The sequence below is a fragment of the Populus trichocarpa genome, chromosome 2, assembly GCF_000002775.5.
Source record: "Populus trichocarpa isolate Nisqually-1 chromosome 2, P.trichocarpa_v4.1, whole genome shotgun sequence".
Taxonomy (NCBI): Eukaryota; Viridiplantae; Streptophyta; class Magnoliopsida; order Malpighiales; family Salicaceae; genus Populus; species Populus trichocarpa.
The window spans coordinates 6,573,116-6,590,119 of NC_037286.2; the positions used below are offsets into that span (position 1 = coordinate 6,573,116).

The 17,004-nt window shown below is 36.1% G+C and overlaps 3 protein-coding genes across 4 annotated transcripts; 1 reads left to right on the forward strand and 2 right to left on the reverse strand.

Moving 5' to 3' along the window:
* The first annotated feature begins 536 nt into the window (after positions 1 to 536).
* LOC7463192 (ABSCISIC ACID-INSENSITIVE 5-like protein 2) lies at positions 537 to 3,881 on the forward strand. Its single transcript, XM_002300988.4, has 3 exons — positions 537 to 3,073; positions 3,188 to 3,259; positions 3,604 to 3,881. Exons 1-3 carry the CDS (start codon positions 2,261 to 2,263, stop codon positions 3,685 to 3,687), a joined length of 969 nt encoding a protein of 322 aa, XP_002301024.3. The 5' UTR covers positions 537 to 2,260; the 3' UTR covers positions 3,688 to 3,881.
* A 1,128-nt stretch (positions 3,882 to 5,009) lies between these two features.
* Positions 5,010 to 11,009, reverse strand: LOC7495127 (uncharacterized). 2 transcript variants are annotated; one of them, XM_002302234.4, is made up of 14 exons: positions 10,744 to 11,009; positions 10,394 to 10,513; positions 10,210 to 10,297; positions 10,022 to 10,121; positions 9,854 to 9,927; positions 9,647 to 9,718; positions 9,374 to 9,451; positions 8,666 to 8,784; positions 8,405 to 8,477; positions 7,515 to 7,576; positions 7,041 to 7,421; positions 6,764 to 6,866; positions 5,979 to 6,210; positions 5,010 to 5,163 (listed from the first exon to the last, which is right to left on the reverse strand). In XM_002302234.4, exons 2-13 carry the CDS (start codon positions 10,471 to 10,473, stop codon positions 6,013 to 6,015), a joined length of 1,428 nt encoding a protein of 475 aa, XP_002302270.1. In that variant the 5' UTR covers positions 10,474 to 10,513; positions 10,744 to 11,009; the 3' UTR covers positions 5,010 to 5,163; positions 5,979 to 6,012. The 2 variants fall into 2 exon arrangements, with proteins under 2 accessions (XP_002302270.1, XP_006386389.1); XM_006386327.3 differs by having other exon boundaries at positions 10,394 to 10,525.
* Positions 11,010 to 12,071: 1,062 nt separating this feature from the next.
* Positions 12,072 to 15,462, reverse strand: LOC7463193 (uncharacterized protein At4g37920). The gene is made up of 6 exons (XM_024594427.2): positions 15,154 to 15,462; positions 14,629 to 15,005; positions 14,331 to 14,499; positions 13,420 to 13,664; positions 12,889 to 13,076; positions 12,072 to 12,473 (listed from the first exon to the last, which is right to left on the reverse strand). Exons 1-6 carry the CDS (start codon positions 15,293 to 15,295, stop codon positions 12,314 to 12,316), a joined length of 1,281 nt encoding a protein of 426 aa, XP_024450195.2. The 5' UTR covers positions 15,296 to 15,462; the 3' UTR covers positions 12,072 to 12,313.
* Between the last annotated feature and the right edge of the window lie 1,542 nt (positions 15,463 to 17,004).

Sequence of the window (17,004 nt, forward strand, 5' to 3'; positions counted from 1 at the left end):
AGAAGCGACATTTTTGGCCATCTTCTCAGAATTCTAACATCACACGGAGACGTGACAGAGCTTTGCTTTATTCACGGATAAGGGAGAAAGTAAATACTGATATGAGAAAATCTTTACTGTATCATGAAAATGCCCGCCGGATAAAAGAAGAGGAAGAAGAACCGTATTGTTCTCTAAGATTTTTAATAAATTCCCATATTGTTCCTAATATATATCTAAACACCCCTTAATAGTTTTTAGAAAAATATCTGAATAAAATAATGCTTCAAATGAAGTATAACTGTTGACTGAGTCCCCGTGTCTTTAAGGTATATCCCGTCTAAATAGTCTAATTCCATGGAACGAGATCTATGCTAAATTTGGTGGCCGAGGAGAAGGAAACATTATGAACCAGTGGAAGGTGGAAAGCTTTTGTTCGCATCTGTGTGTGTGGTTTATGTTGCCTAAACCTTTTAAAGTCTAAAGTGCACCTCTCAAGTGGCAAATTAGGGAATATTCTCACGTGCAAGGTGCGTGATGGTTTTGTCTAAAGATGGATCGGTCTCGTGAGAAGACTGTGGACTGGCTAGCAAATTAAAGACCAAGGAGGTAATTGCCCTCCCAGATTCAGAGGCATCATTGTCACCAGCTGAAATTTTACTCTCACTTTCCACCGCCTGGTTAGGCCTTTGGTGTCTAAAGGGACAAGAAAAGCACCCATTCCCGGCCAGGTGGTGGTGACATTGTCCCAGACCATCCTCCCAGTCTAGGTCCCAACTCCCACTAGCCTACTGGCCATTTATTTTCAAGCATGGGCATTGAAAGTCCAACACATCTCATTAGATTTTGGAGCTTGCTCGGATGCTGAATGATAGCCACTTCGGCCCAATATGCCATTTGCTAACAACACCTTCAAAAGAGTTAGTGGCCGAGGATAAATCTAACTGTAGACCCAACTAAAACATTTGGTAGAACTTTATCCGGGCCACCAATTCTGTGTTATGAGTAGAGGTTGAGCTTTCTTTATCCTCGATCACTTCGACAATATTGAAGGGCCCAAGTGGTCACTGGACTCGGCTGTCCCGAGCTCTTGGTATCGGCACAATAATCTGGCAGTTTTTTGGTTAGTCGAGCTGAACTCGCTATTTATAGTATTTTTTTTTGGTACAAGGAAAATAAAAAGTAAAAACTAAGAACCTCTGCAGAAATAAATGTTCATATAGTAGAGGATAACCCTGCAGGGGATCATCCCAAATATAAAGCTCTGTCTGATCTTTAGCATCTAATTTGGCAAGAAAATCTGCACAACAATTGCCTTCTCTTAGAGTACGCTGAAGCTGAACTTTTTATTCCCTTGAAAGGAGAGAACGAATATCTATGATGATGGAACCATAACGATGAAAATCAATGTCATAATTTTTAATCATCAGTTAAAGTCTTACGATTTTTAACTCATTTTTTTTCTTTTTCGAAGGACATGTTAAAACTTGAGATTTTTTCGGGATAAATATATAGTCCTTCAAGTAATTACTATCTGCAGGAGGCTTACGTAAATGTCTCATTGGCTGATGTTACCACTTACCAGCAAGACTGACACTCGATCATACAGTAATGTCACAAGGACGAGTCAATATTATTATGCTGGAGATAAGAGTCCAAAATCGTTTCCCTCCTTGGATGTAATACAAACAGTTACATTATACCATGTCTTACACCCAAAAGAATAGGAGAGGGAGAGAATGTGAAAGCAATGAGGTTTGGCCATTTCTCATTGGGCATTGGTTCCTGAATTTCATCTCTAAATCCCACTAAACATGCATGAGAATCAGCTCTTGCTGTTGGTTGAGATGACTACTCTAGGATCTCACCCTCTCTGTTATAATAATTAATAATCTAATAATAGGAACCTCACTGATCAACAAATCATTTCTTTTCTAACTGGTTCTTCGATCTTCCTGCGGCCTCCATATCCCCCCACTCCCCCATGTGCTCCTGATCAACCTGCCTCGCTATTCCATTCTTCACAATGTCAGCCACTCTTCAACGTTGTTCTTTGTAAGCTATCACTACTGTATGAAGTAGTAAATCATGTTCCTTTCCGTAACTAGTCTCATCATGTTTTACTTTCATTAATGAAGGTACTGCCTTCTTTTCTGCTGACATTCAACTTAATCTGATCTGATCGACTTATTAGATACGGTATTTGGTTAATTAGTGGAAACTTTTCTTAACCTCACAATTCTTAGGTGAATATAGCTTATCCAAGGCTAGTGTTTGGTGCATGGATAATAATAGACCTTTGGTGCCATCAAATATTGGAGCCCAGGGGCCACAATTCCCATCTCTGCCTGGACAGGAGTCCTTGTACAATCTCACATTTGATGAGGTGAATGATCAGATCGGAAATGTAAGGAAGCCTTTGAATGCTGTGAATGTTGATGAGCTAAGAAATGTGATATCCGTTGAAGAGAGTCAGCTGTTGCAAAATCCTCCTTCGTCTTCGTCTTCGTCTTCTTCCTCGTCCACTTTCCTCTTTCTTGGGAATTATAATCTTAACGGAACATCAAGTAGGAAAACTATCGATGATATGTGGAAGGAAATTGCCAACGAAGAACATGTAAACGTCTTCGATAACCAAATAGTTCGGCAACAACTTGGCGAAACTACACTTGAGGATTTTCTAGTTCGCGCGGGTGTAATCAACAAAGGAAATCAAAATGAAGTATTTAGTCATCAACCAATTATGGAGGTTGATCCAATGGTTGTGGGGTCACAGCAGACAGATTTGTTACCATTTCAGATGGCTTCTGTGCAGCAGCAGCAGCAGCAACAGATGACATTGTTGGACTCAAATTTTCATATGTTTGAAGCTGTTTCTGATCAGAACCCTGTTGTGGATGTTGGATACTCGGATAACCGACTGCCTATGCCTATGCCAGTGTCAGCAATGTCAGCAACATCTTCAGATTCTCGGGTGGCTGCTGAAAAGCAGTGTCGTTATACAGATGAGATGATGAAGAAGACTATTGAGAGGAGGCAGAATAGGATGATCAAGAATCGAGAGTCGGCAGCAAGGTCAAGAGCAAAGAAACAGGTCATTATTTCAAATATTTCGCATTGAGCTTAATTATTGGCTTTGATGTTTCTCTTTCACAGAAGAGTACTTCCTTATTGAATACTAATAGCTGGTTTCGATGATTATATATAGGCTTATACCAGCCAGTTGGAGCATGCAGTGTTTCATTCAAGAAAAACAAATAACAGGCTCAAGAAGGAAAAGGTGCGACTTTCACACTCTTGTATATATGATGACCAAGCATGCATGCATGCATGCACACTCGCTCACACACACCATTTCCTCTTCTTAATGCCAATTCTATTTTCCACTAGATACCGGTACGTGCCTATGCCGGAAAAAAACATGGCAATGGAGATACGAATTAAAGGTCTTAATTTTATCATTGTTTTTTTTTAAAAAAAAAAAGGAAAAGAAGAAGAAGAAATATTGCTTATACAAACTTTGGCATTGAGAACTGACTGACGAAAATTCATTTCGATTAAGCTAAAAGATTTCGAAAGTGGCCAATTAGAGCTATATATAGGCTAACTTGATTGGTTTGGCAGGAACTGGAGATCATATTCTTATCGTCTGATCAAGCTCCCGTGCCACGATTCCAGCTACGGCGAACCAGCTCAGCTTCATTCTAGCCAGTGTTAATACTTGTCCATGCAATTCTTTTAATCAAGAGCAACTCAGTTCATCCATCCATTGATGGAAGTACCGCTTTGACGTTTTTTATTGCTAGGTTCTTCTAGGAGCCAGCCGATTTATCTTCTTTGAGATTGAACAGTTGGATTTATATATGTTAGTGGAGACTACTGTTACAGCACTGTCACACTGATATACCAGGATTTGTTATATGTGAAGAACCCTAAAAAAAACCCAACACGACAGAGCTATCATGTCATTAAGAAAAATAAAAATAAATAATAAATATTTTTTTCTGAATCAAATATTTGCTACGAGAGTTATCATCTAAACACAAGAGAATATAAATTAGGGCTAGTAGATTTGATTGATAAGAAATAATATTTTATTTTTATCGATCATGACTCGAATATTGGATTATGTGATGGAAAATAAATTCTTTCATGATTCAAAGCTCTCACATGTTTTGATTTAATATGAATTGAAGCCTAAATATTGTTGTGGATTCCAACATTTATCACTCCACAGGCTCGTACAACCAGGAGTCATGATTCGAGCCTGGAGGCACCTTAATAGCCCAATCTCTAAGATCTGCACTTCTTGTTAGGCTCGGGAGAGACTTGATGGTCTAATACTTTCAAGGATATACCTCGATTTGGGCTTTCGATGCTTTGGTGGCCCAACACACCTCAAGACAGTGAGACACCATGTCATTCAAATGAGCATGTGTCTTTCATACTCGATTCACCTGCCACCAACCCTTGACCCAATATATTATAGAGAATGCATTGTTCACTCTCTCACTCTTTTCAATAAAAAAAATTCAATTTTTTTAATTTTATTTCTTGAACTTTTTTTTCCCGAAATAGGCCAGGTTCAACGGCGTTTGGCCTCCTTTTTTTTTTTTTTTTAAATCATGGTTTTTTTATGTGTTTTTTTTTAAAAAAGATATTGGATGCAACAGAACAGTTTCATCCAATATGCGTTCAATTTCTCAACTGAACTAGGGAACGTAATCTTGCTATCCTTTCAACTGGACGTTTGAAAATCTATGCATCCATGAGAAAGTACACAAGGCTTGTCTTTTTATCTGCATCGAACAGTTCAATACAGAAACGAAGGCAAGGTCACTACTTGTTACTTGCAAGCAGTTCATATACAGAAGTTGAAATTGTGCCACTCACACGAGAAAGAGAATACGAGGCTGGTCGCCTGTGGTTTCCGTTTTCACTGTTCATTTCACATAAAATGTTGCATTTTATATTTTTCATCTTTACGATTAAAATCAAGAACCAGGCATATGGACTCCAAAACGAGAGGATGAAGTAGATGAATATCCCAACATATATATACCAGTATATGTACACAGCATCTATCCTTTTGTATTTACAATAAAAAGAAACACGAAGGCCAACCATGTTAAACTTTACAACTCGATAAAGCCTGTCTCTCGATGACCCGTCTCCTTCTCACACCTATCAATTTGAAAAATGAAAACAAAAGTTAACTTCTGAATAAGATGGCCAGGGAAGCATGATAATACAATATTCCGACTTCCTACAACTGAAATATACATGCACATACATTTAGTCATGCTTTCAAGTCAAGTATTGAAACCACAATTTCGATTTAGCTGCCCCAATACAATATATTTGCTTTATAATTGAAAAGGATATACAAGAAAGGTCTGTTGAAATAAGTTATAGAAACCAACGTTGAGAACACTTGAGTGCATGGCTAGGCGGCAAATAGCAAAAATCACTGTAACTGACATTAAAGTTCCAGCAAAAGACAGCCAAAAAGAAAACTATCACTTGAAAAATTGTCACTTCAAACCCGCCATCAGGCAACATGAACCTAACAATAGCGATATACAAGTTGCAAAAAAATTACAATCCTGTAACTCCTAAAAGAAGCAGTTTCAGCACTTCAGTTGCTATTCCCGTACACAGTGATTGCACTTCAACATAGAAGAATTACAACTGCTAATCTAGAGATGAAGAATTTGACTTTATCAAGTGCATGTGACTTCAAAGACCTGCCCAAGTGTGCAGATTTGCATTGTGCATATATGAATACTAGCATAGGGAGTAAGATAATCAATTACAAGATCACTGAAAAAGTCTATTCTTAGCAAAAAAAAAAAAAAAGCATCATATTGAAGTTCCTCTCAAAATTAAACCAGTGCTACCTATTTACATGTTTCCAATTTAGTGCTTGGCATGGCTGTCCCATTTACAAGTACCAACAATTATTAAAAGTGCAAGGCATCTGCCTATTGATAACTTACTAAAAGTTTGAAGGTTGTTGCACCACCAAATAGATCATTTCTTTGTGGCATCTATAAACATGGCTCGAGTCCAATGCTCAATATCCTCAACTTGTGATGGCGGGGGAGGAAAGGTGGGGTGTTCGACCAGATCCCATCCATCGATAAAGCTCTCATTCTTCCCATCAGATATCCCAGTGGCAAAAAGAAAACTTGCCGCCGAATTTGGAAGGTTATTATCACTAGTGTTTTTCTGCCAGTCAAACAAAAATATGAAACCCACTGAAAACTTGCAAGCACAGAGATGGCAGTGAAAACAATGAACTTAATTTCATTACGGCCACAAAATTGCTCTTTTAAAACCAGCACCAAGCAGTTAAAATCCTAAATAAATCCAAAACCTACCTAATAAGTGACCAACTGCTGTCACTATCTGTTCCATCTCTCTAGACAGATCCCAAAATAAAACTAAATAAAAGCATGACTAAATACTTCTAAGCAAGCAAGAAGGCCGCTCCAATGAAGGTCCAGTTATATAGGACCTGTACATGTAAGATGCCAATGACGATATTGACTGGTTTTATTTTGGCCTGCCCTTGTTAACACCAACTTCTGTGGTGTCATTAAAAAAGTCTAAATCTTAAAGCATTATAAAATAACGACTAAATTCTATTTTGAACACTATCGAGAAAAGAAAGGTGGGAAAAAGGAGGAGAAAATTATGGAAAAGGAAATCCAGAACATAAAGATTAGAATTATCAGCTAAAACTTTCAAACATTTTAAAAAACAAAGTTAAAGGATATACCATCAGTTGCAATGCATGTGCACTCTCCAATAGTGCACTTGATGAGATGGCAGAATTTACATTCCACACAGATTTGTTCAACTTTTGCACTTGCTTGCATGACCTGAAACTCAAAAGTAAAAATGTCAAGCATGATGAACAAAACTGAATGAGGATCGAAAAGAAGACAGATGAAAACAAACATGCATTGTCATCGTGATAAAAATTCTGACACTGAAGGTGTTCTACAATTTCACATATAATAAAGTAGAATTAATGAAATGCTGAGGATATATACCTTGAACAGGCCATTTTCAAGTTAAATACAGACCGAACTTCCTTGGATGAAGATAGTGTGGACAATAATTTTGCAAATGCTTCGAAGGTAGACGTATCAGAAGGAACATCTAAACATAACAAGTTATAACAATATGCTGTTACACATGCCACACTTTTTTTGAGAAGTGAAACCCCCTTTTGCAAGTCCTTGTGTGTTTCAACAGAATGTGGAGACACGGATGAATAATTGAAGCTATTACTTCTTGTGGAATCTAGGTGGGGCCTTCTCTCTGATTCCATTGAAGCAACACCAAAATTACTCGAGCTTTTATCAGTCCATGAATTTTCAGAACTAGTAGAGCAATAATTCTGGCGAGGTATAAAGAGGGGATATTCATTACTGCAAGCACACAAAATGTTTAGTTCTGAAAGGAGTAATAACTCGAACTTAGCCACTGAAATTCCAAAACACAAACTCTTCCAGTCAAAATACCTTCTAGAAGAAGGACATGCATTCCAATAAGAATCTCGCTGCCAAATTCGAGAGCAAGAGCCCTGAGGAAGAATTAGAATGAATTCAACAGCCATACAAATGAAGTCCACAACAACAATATCAAATTACCAATAGCATTCACCAAATTGTATCTCAACTTTAAGCAACCTTCTTGAAAATGATTTGACTTTTAAATAGAGAACATAAAAAAAAATCCAGTAAGAAAATGTTTTCCACAATTCCATCAACAAAGCAAATAAGTATTAACATACAGGAAGAGCCCTCGAAATTCAAAATAACAAATAATCATTTGCGGCTGTAAGAGGAAGCATGAATATTTTGTCAGCATACATATATAGCAAGTTGCAAAATTCATCAACCAAAGCTAGAAAAATAAGAAGAAGAAAAACAGGATTCTAAATAATATGCTATACAGTTTGCCAGTATATCAGAAAGCTGCAATTATCCAAACTTCAAAACTAATATAAGGCTCACTTCAAAAATTATCGTTTGAAAAATGGTGAATTTAACAAACCACCATCAAAAGAGTAGGGTTTGTGAAATTTACTCTTGAAAAATATGTGATCTAGATAAATATATACATATGCATTCCAAAAACTATCCATTTACCATTTGAATTATGGCCCACCAGGTCTGTTCTAGCTACATTCAAGAAACTTGGGAATAATCCTAAGAAGACCTAATGCTATATCGTTCATCGTGTGTCCAAATAACAAGAGCTCTTGACAGCTATACTTTTTGCTAAAAGCCCCTTAAAGATGCTGAGCATAGGTACCGGTATAACTAAGAAAACAGATGTAGATTCAGAAAAGGGGAGGGGGGGTCCTTGGAGAAAATTCTACCATCTCATAGACACACAGCATGCTTACCGCAAAACCTGCATTATGAAGTGTAGGGGCAGCCAAGTTATGAGCCACTAGATTTAGAAGCTGCACCATGTATCTGTTTTCCAACCATGGAGATTAATGATTAGTAACGGCATGTGGAATTCCAAGGGAGTTCTAAGCAATGACAGATAACAGAACCTGAGAGAGTTTATAAAGTATTACACCAAAAGAGTACATCAAAGAAATTTTCACATGATCCAAAATGACATGATAACATAACCACAAAGAAAGGGGGGAAATTACCCCAAGGAGGCAGCAAGCTCTTCAGATGAAACAGAGTGGGGATCGAGTCCTCTTGGTAAGCGTGCATTACAGATTTGATCATATTGACCACTAAAGTTCCTCTCCCCATCTACATTCACCTAAACAATATAGGATGGGTCATGATGATTGCCATACAAAAGTAAAGTTAAGAATATCAAAAAACACTTTAATGGCATGCATGTGAATGCAGACACACACCCACTTAGCAATTATAACAAAGACTAGTTTGAGAAACTCTATGTACCAGCACAACAAACAACTGACCTTGTCCTGAAATTCTACAAAAAGTCAGAATAGAAGTCCTCCAATTCCTACCATTAAATTCTAAATTATCACAAGCAGATACCATCTCTCTCTCTCTCTCTCACACACACACTAGTTGCACGCAAGCACTATTCTTAGATAATTGAAAATATGTAGGCTTTGATTTTTAGGCTCACACCTAGTTCATAACAGTGCAAGATAGTTTACTAAGATAATGGGCAGCTCAAATCCCAAAATCTGAAGTTGTGTGTTTGAAATAACATGAAAAATCATACCAAAAGTCTATATCTAAATGACATGTCATGAAAGAGACCCCAATCACGAAATTTACCAAAAGAGCCAGATGGCAACTGAGTAAACATAATAGTCACACTTTTCAGTCACTTGCAGGTATCGAAATGTGTTTGTTTTTTAAGTGCTTACCCGGCGTTGAGGGAACAATTTACATATCTGCTTTATGACCACAGACTGCTTATGAAGTAGTTCAGAAGTAATAGCCATCTGCAGCAAAGACAACATCTTAAAGCATCAAATATCTTGCTGCTTATCATATGAAGCAAACAAAAACACAACAAATAAAACAGGTTTATAAAACTCCAGAAATAAAAAAATCAAGCCAAAAATTTAAAACATGCACGTCTGAAAATACACATAGTTTGATTTTATGTTCAAAAGGAACTGGGTAGTAGTTCTCACATGCCCTAAACTCTGAGTGCAAATAAGATTGGGATAGAACTTCTCCAGTTGTTCCATACGATTTTTTTCCAACTGCAAAACAACAAACTAGCATAAGACATCTTATCACTTCTAACAGGAAAACATGCATGTTTTGTAATGAATAACTTGTAACATGAAGAATAAGAATTAAATGGGGAAAGAAAGGAAACAGGAGAAAACTAATACCACATTGCGAGCTGATTCAAGCATTCCATTTTTTTTCTTTAAATCTTGAGACAGCTTCTCGACCTTAGCCTTCCCTGTGAAAGTGTCATATAACCTAATGAGTTGTTACAATGAGTTAATCTTAAATCTAAGGTACACAAACAGCAATGAGATATTCCCTGTGCCAACCTTGAGCAAGTTGTTCCTTATTACGATGTAGCTTCTCTCTCGAACTTGCAAGCTTCTCATTTTGTTGTACTCTCCAATTGAATTGATCATCTGCCTTCCCCTGGTATGTATCAGGTGGATTATAAAATTATTCAAAACAAGTTCAATAAAAACATAAAGATTCATCCTAAAAGGGATAAAACCAAAACCTTTGCGATAAGCACAACACTTAATTTGGAGTACAAGGAATCGCGGCGACTATTCAAGGATTTCAACAAAGTGCCATATTCATTCAATCTGCATAAGCAAACAACAAATTTAGCATAGAAGAGACCTAATACTTTACAAAACAATAAGCTAACCGTGGAAATCACTTAATCTAACAGAAAGTACCTGTAATTGACACAAATTGGACAAATGGAGGCGCGATTCGAATTCTCACAGATGGCACAGCAACTTGATTTTTTGTTCATCGTTTTGCTTTCTCATCAATAAATTGCAATTCGCCAAACCCTGACCAACAACCTAAATAAAAAAATAAAATAAAATAAAAAATAAAAAACAAGCCCTAGAATTGGGAGGCAAAACAGTTAAATTCCACAACATACTATCAACCGAAACAAAATCGCGCGCTTCTCCCTTCAATCGCTATTTCAGTTTAGACTAAAAAACAAGTTCAATTCAAACCTAGTAACGTATACTCCATATTTATTAAAAACTTTTTTTCAAGTGAGAAATCGTACCGGAAGTGGAGGTGGCGGAGTCCAATTGTTAACGGCAAGTTATCATCGTCAAATTCAGAGCCAGGGCTTATATACGGTTGGTTTCCGTGAATTTGTGGGATTATTAGTCCTTAAAGAGTTTTGGTTAATCTTGCTGTGGGTGTCCGTCCTTCACACGCTGGACCCTGCAATTTTCAGTTTCTTCTTACAAGATTGCTTCAAATTTTGGGTTTGGGCCCCTTTTGGACTCGTGATATTGCTTTATTAGCGGCAGCGTAGTTATGTTTTGAAAAGAAGTTTTAGCTGAATTACATAGACACCCCTGAGGTTTTCCAAGCTGGAGACATGGAATTATTTTGCCGAGATTCCGTCGGATTCTACGGTCGAGAATGTACCACGTGCCTCTCATCTGCTGACCTGCTTTGGACAGTTTAGTTCTGCCTTGGGCATGCTTAGTGGTCTCTAACTGGGCTGGCTGTATGTACCCTTAACGGGCTTCAAGGCCCTGTGTATATTTAGGCTAAGGAATCTAAGCCTACTGAATTAATTTTCCCTGTTAAAAAATTATACTCATATGTGTAAATAAATTAAATTGAAAAGGGAAAGAGAGAAAAAGAGGAAGATAAATCCCTACTTGCAAGTAAAACAAACCAAGAAGGGAACTTCGAGTTCTCAAGCATCCCAGAAACAAGGCAGATAATACATAGCAAATGAATCCCGCTTAGAAAATTCGTAACCCCTGTAACATGTTCAACATACAGAACTCCCGTCTCCCACGTATCTTATCTTCAAAGCAATAGACTTCGTGAATGCTATTTGTTCTAAAGAAAAAAGAGCATATTCGATTATAAAGCCTTGTTTTTTTAATAGAAAGTGGTTTTCGTAGAGTATATTTCTAAAAAGTGAAATTTTTTGTTGTGTGCGATAATATTATAAAAAATAAGTTGAAATATATTTTATTGTGTTGTGCTATACCATGAAAAATAAATAGAAAAATAACTTATTAGTATTTTTAGTTTTTTCAAGTTTATTAAAAGAATAATAATCAAAACTGATATATAAGAAAGTTAAAGGATGAAATTGAAAATACAAAATTCAATTTCATAACAATATTCAACAGATAAAAAAATTAAAAAATAATAAAATTAAAAAAAAATAATTTATAAATTATTTCAAATAAAAATATATAATAATTAAAAAAATAAGACCAAATCTTAAATAAAAAAATCAATTAAAAAAATTAAAAGACAAATAAATAATAAAGAAAAAAATAAAGATGAAAATTGATATAAAAATTAAATTAAATTAAATTTTAAAAGATAAAGTTAAAAATTTCTTCCAAAACCAAGTGGCTAATTTCTAATAATAAATTAACATGAAAAATATTTAGAAAGTGGTTTACAACTGTCCTAAGAGCTATTGTGTTTCAACAACCATGCTATATGGGGTGCTTGACAACGCTAATCAAGGTTCACTTCCTTGTACAAAAGGTCGGTTCACTTTCATGTCCACAATCACGTAGAAAGACTTTCAAGAATCCGGACCGGGGAATATATATAATTGCTACCGGAATGTACCCCTCAACTCTTCATCACATGAAATGGTCTTCAACTAACTTCTTCAATTCCTCCATCTTTTTTATGATCTTTGGGTTCATCAGATCTCTGGCCTCCCTCATGAGTGTGCCATCTTGACTTAAATGGTAAGCATCCACCATAGCTTTGATCCAGGTGTGTAGTTTTTCAGGGGTCCTACAGTAGCAGCAGTTCAAAAGTACTGAAGTTATATATAAAAAGAAAAAGAGTTAAGTACATGTACATTAAGAGTCCATTTGGCATGACTTATGAAAAATGACTTTTAACTCGAACTCAAATCAATTTGCAAAAATCATACCAAACGGATCCTAGGAAGCTAGGGCAAAATATTTCTGCTTCCATCACAAAATCATGTAGGAAGCACCTAATCATCCAACAGGGCAATCTACCTATTGATAGATCCATCATTTTATCCTTATGAGTTGTAAAAATAATCTTCAATCAGGCGTAAAAAAAACAGCCAAGGAAATGCTTGAAACCTTGACTAAGGATGTTTAGGCCAAAGGATCTCACAATGAGTTAATACATTCATGCACATTCAGCATAGAGCAACCACAATTCATATACATACGTGTATAGGGAGTCCACATCCTTCCCTTCAAGTTCTTCTCCTGGGGTAAATGCATCGTTTAAGGCACACAACCGTTCTTCAGGATCCTCAACTGTAAGAAGATATTTTAGAATTCTAATGTCCTTAGGCACATTCCTCTGAAGATTACCTATAGCTGTCTTGTACAGATGATACAGTATATCCTTGACCTGCAATTCAGAGCAACAGATGATCTACACTAGAGCGGCAATCTAACACAACGAAACAAAATGAGAAACTGATAATTCTTTTTTAAGGGCTGATAGGTGGATTCAGAATGAAAGTAGCATAGGACAAGTAAACGATCACAGCTTCCACTCCCCTTTTAAGGGGGAAACAACATGAAAGTAACAAACATTGTTGCTTCTTGTAATGATTCCTGCTGGACTATCTCATGTGATCCATGGGATTAAGTGTGGTAACATGACTGCACTCCTGAGTCCTGACCATGCTTTTGTCCCACTATCTCTCATAGGGAAGAGAGGAATTGTTTGAGGCCAAAAGTCACTTTACCTCATCTTTCGTCATGTTGGACTCTTTAGCGGCTGACCATGCTTTTGTGATCATCAGGACCAATGCTGAATCAAATTGATTTTTTTCAGCCAAATCATCTATCTTCTTGCAAGCTGCATCCAAGGAAGGAGAATTGATGATGTCTTGGAGCTTCAGCTCTGCAGCATTCAATGCTTCCATGTTTTCTGTTGCACAATCATAAGCTTGTACAGTAGCCACACAGTCATTTCCAAGCTTTGCCAAGGCTTCATATGTAAACAAGAAAATATAATGAGTATCACACAATATCAAAGACGAAATAGGAAGAAAAATGTAGTTTCAGTTCAATCCTAATGGCAGGTTTTCCATTCATGCTAAGGTTTCAACAAGAAATCTATGGAAAACAAAGGATTAGCCCAATCATTGGTGCAGAACCCAGATATACTTGAATAAAATGACAGACAAAAGCAAAGAAAATAATCTGTAAAAATTCTGCACTGATTGTTAAAATCAGTAACAAGGTTAGCCATTGGCCTAGGCATGTTTACTCGTGTAACTGAAAGAGGCCTGATCCCATTATGGACTTAGCAAAACTATGACAGAGTATGCTTGTCTGAGAATCTCAGTGAACAAGTTAAGCGGATAAGGTGATTGGGAAATCTGAAAGCTATCAGCACAAGCTCATATACCACTGTTGTGGAGGTGAATCAATCTTTTAACAAAATAAAGGTAAGTGTATATGGATAACAGTATCATCTTTTTTTTTTTTTTCTACGACAGGAAATTCATAGCACTATTGTACAAATTCGAATCCTGCTATTAGTTAGACTTGATATCTGGTCACCCCAGCACAACCCAATAGGAACAAAAGTGTTCGCACAAAAAAAAAGAACAAGAAATACATCATTAAAAAAGTGAGAGCACATACTCACCATTTTGCTCACTTGGATTGTCATGGTAGGATTGTGCTACGGTGTAAAGATGCACAAAAAATTCTTTAGTGAAGTCTTTACGACGCTTGGCAACAATTTCAGTCAACTCGGATGGTGCCGCCTTGATCACCCCAAGAAGTTCATTATGCCTTTGCACATCTTCATCGATCTGTCGAGATAAGATTCACAAACTAAACCATACTAACAAGTAACACAATATATGAACAAATCGCATCGCCAGCCAAGAAAAATAGGGAATTCACGTGACTAAAAGCTTGGTTAAATACCAAAAACCAACCTCTTTCAATTTCCTTGCAAACCTAAGTAAATTATGCTTCTTCCCAGGATCATCCTCACAATCCGCTCGTTCCTGACACCGCTTGTAGAAATGAGGCCGTAAATTGTCCCATTCCTTACTAAAAGCCAGTAACTTTCTCCAGTCATTTGGAGTTGGCTTGTCGACCATGAAAACCTCAATTAATTTATTACATACACTCGCCATTTTACCATCATCAACACCATCTTTTCCGTCATCATTGATAGCTGTTGGTTCAGACGAATAAGAAAACGACAATTTCTCACCATTACAATCACTGGGTACTGTAGTTGCGCCATCAACAGCAGCAACAAGAGAGGGATTTCGGCGCCTGAATGAATTAGCTGATAATTTATTACCTGGAATTTCACTAAATATAAGCAATTTCGCACGTTTACAAATCCAATTGTGACAATAACTGACATCAAAGGAATTGATAGCGGTAACAAGAAAAGGATCATTAAATAGCTGTTTTTGGTGATTGAAGAAAAGAAAAGAGTGGCTTACTATTAAGTTTAGAAGAGATGATAGGGTTTGGAAATGAATATCTGTAGAAGGAGAGAGAAGGCGACCGACGTCGAGAGGTGGTTGAAGAAGCCGGTATTGTTAGAGAGCATGAAGCCTGCACAGAAGCACAAGCCAGCTCCATTTAAGTTCCCTTCTTTTCGATAGCAAATTATCAGTTTCCTTTTTTTTTTTTAAAAGGGCTTTGGGGCTTCAAAATATCAACTGAAACCGGGGAGAGAGAGAGAGAGAGAGAGGGTTTTAGGCTTAGAAAATTTCTAGAGTCGCAGGTGCCGGAGCCTCACCCCTTTCCTGCGATATTTCTCGAGGTTTTAGTTTACCCTGCTAGAGGGAAAACGGTGTCGTCGTCGAGAGCCATCTTCCCAAACAAAAGCTATCTTTTCAAACGACTCCGTTTGATTTAAGGCCAAATTGGTCTTCTTAAATAAATGTGTATTTGACATTCTGAAAGTTTGAGCAGGTTTAAAAAAAATTATAAATTATATTTTTTTCTTAACTAAAGTTAAAAAAAAAAAGAGTTTTTAGAGGTACTATATAAAAACTATGATGTGTATTCACTAATTAAATACTTTTAAAACTATAATTAAGATAAAATATAATTTAAACTATATCATCTCACACTCTAGTATAAATTCTGAAAGCATTCATATTATAAAAAAAAATACTAAAAAACATAGTGTTTTAATTGCATACCATGTCATTATAACCTTTATCACATTTCACCATGGATTTACAATGAGTTTTTTTTTTTTTTTGCAATTAATCTTTTTAGGTGATGTGACCTTCCATGGCAAAATTGAAAGTCAATCACTTCTAATTCATTAACCAAAGAAAAAATTGAAAGATAATGGACTAAAGTAAAAAACAAAAAGAAACTATATGGTTGTTTTGAAATTGATTCAAAAAGTTGACTTTGATCCTTTTACTTTACTACTCATCCATTTTTTAGTCTCTTAAGTTTTTTTAGAATTTATTTTTTATCCAAAAATTTATTTCTTTTATTTTTCAGTTTCTAGTTTGAGATGGAAAAAACAAAGTCACTAAATTTTAGTGATAGAGAAAGAAAACATCAGCTAACACCGATTTTAACCACCAAAATAGTTAACGTGGTGTCAAAGGGTTTCTCCTGCAAATGTGTTTGAAATCTCTCCTTCAGCTCGAGTGAGTGACCCAGTTGTCGAGTCAACCCCTACAAATCAATTTATCCATTTATGAGCACTACCCTTCATAATATAGAAATAACCATTTTCTTTCATTCTTAATATTACAGTTCAATTTCCAAAGTAAATTAACCATATTAGTTATATAACTTTGTCAATAGGTTCCTTATTAGACTTTTCTCATGCAGATCGTGAGATTGCATCTAATTATTCTATTAAGCTTTCATCTTTTTCTTCCATTCAATTACATTTTAATCACGTCGTACATCATAACTTGCTATGATTTCCATGTCAAGTTAAAACATAATTGACTCAATTTCCTTCTCGTTACTATTTGTTGGCTCTATAAGAAGAAAACAGTATGAATTTACCAAATTCTATAGTTTCTTACTTACAACATATTTCATGATAATTTCCTGTATCAATTTAAATTAATCCTCTACACAATAAACCATCAAAATCTTTCATTAATAATTTTTAAAAACACATCTTCACACAAGCATGCTATATACATAGTAAAGATCAATTCCTACCTTTTTAGTTAATAATTTCTTTAATTGAACTAAATTCTTAGAAACCGATTGGGAACGCGATGCAAACCGCGTTCCCAAAAAATTTTAAATTTTTTTTTACTAAAATTTAATGTGTTTTGTATGTTTTGGATCGTTTTGAA